Source organism: Austrofundulus limnaeus, unplaced genomic scaffold (genome assembly GCF_001266775.1).
Source record: "Austrofundulus limnaeus strain Quisiro unplaced genomic scaffold, Austrofundulus_limnaeus-1.0 Scaffold542, whole genome shotgun sequence".
Lineage (NCBI taxonomy): Eukaryota > Metazoa > Chordata > Actinopteri > Cyprinodontiformes > Rivulidae > Austrofundulus > Austrofundulus limnaeus.
In genome coordinates, this window is record NW_013952944.1 from 130,463 (window position 1) to 131,976 (window position 1,514).

Here is a 1,514-nt window from a genome sequence, read left to right on the forward strand (position 1 = left end):
CGTACGCACAACTTAAGAACAAATCTGTGCGTATGAACGGTTCTTGCATGAGGCCCACTGTTTTTTGTGTACAGTGCTCTGAGACATTTATTGTGACTTGGCGCTATATAAATAAACTGAATTGGATTTAAAGCGACAGCGTCAAAACAAGTTGAACCGAGATGCAAGAGTGAAAGAGGGGCTTGTGGAGTTACAATACGGAGGAATTCAGACCAAAGCRTTGCAGTTTCACTTTACATAAACCCAAACTGAATGATTTAAATGTGAAAATGTAGGATTTAAAAGCAYATGTTCATTTTAAAGATGATCATCTGCAGTGGAATCTTGAACTGTAACAGATGGACATCTTTCCATCCGTTACTTTCTGAAAGGTGTACTTTTAAGATCTAAATAGACAAAATACAATTCCTGGTTCAAGTTTGGTGAAAGAAAAGTTCTCAGATGGATGAAAAAGAAGTGGACAAACAGTTACAGGTAACACAGCCATGGAAGTGAAATGAGGACAAAAACACACACATCAGAAGCRTCCACACTTTACTGCACTCTCAACAGCACAAAATTCTGTCACAACAATATTACTCCATCACCTGAATAACTATTTAAAAACAGGCCCCGTGTTTGGCTAGCAGTTAGCCTAGCGTGGATGAAGACTTTTACCTCTGTGCTTTCTTACTGCTGTAACAGTTAATAATRTGCTAAATGTTGCTAGCTAACAGACAGAACAGTACTTCAAAAATGACCAGACTATCCTTTAATCCATTCTGTGAGTAAATTAAAGAATAAATCCCATCTTCTTCATGGCTGTTAAAGCTTTGTGAACAGGAGTCTTCATCAGTAAGCTGTGGCTTTCCCTCCACTGTGGAGCCTCAGGAAGCTGACTGTCTGCAGACAGAAGGAACAAACTCAATGTGTTTAAAGTCAATTATTTTGTTGTATTAAAACACAAAGTTATTGAAAATAAACTCATGTGAACAATGGTTCTGATGCAGATTAAGATTTCAAATTATTCCACTCTTTAATTTTTAAGTGGTACTTAACCCCACCCGTGAAAGGATAACTCCGCCCCAAGGCAAATTTGAAAAATGCCAACAAAGTGGGCRGTGCCAGGAGACACTGAGGGGCGGGGCCTAAAGTGTGTGTGTGACGAGAGAACGTGACAGCTAGCTTTAGCTAACAGGAGCTAACATTCCTGAAATCATTTCTGAATTTTCTAAATAAATGACTGTAAAAAGTAAAGTTTCATGATATACAACAACATAACAGGTCAGGTTCCTCTAACAGAAACCTAAAAATACATGTATAATATTATTTTACACTCTGTAGGTCTAAATATTAATCTGACATTTATAATATTATTTTACACTCTGTAGGTCTAAATATTAATCTGACATTTATAATATTATTTTACACTCTGTAGGTCTAAATATTAATCAGACATTTATATTATTATTTTACACTCTGTAGGTCTAAATATTAATCAGACAATTATAATTTTATTTTACACTCTGTAGGTC

General features: G+C 35.9%; 1 protein-coding gene across 1 annotated transcript in view; it reads right to left on the reverse strand.

The window, feature by feature from the left end:
- Positions 1-517: 517 nt before the first annotated feature.
- The window catches only part of cenpo (centromere protein O), a gene marked incomplete at its 5' end in the record, with an annotated part of 9,592 nt that continues 8,595 nt past the window's right edge, over positions 518-1,514 (reverse strand). The window contains 1 exon segment of the mRNA XM_014026308.1: positions 518-882. Within this exon segment, the coding sequence (XP_013881762.1) occupies positions 773-882 (110 nt within the window). The 3' untranslated portion in view covers positions 518-772.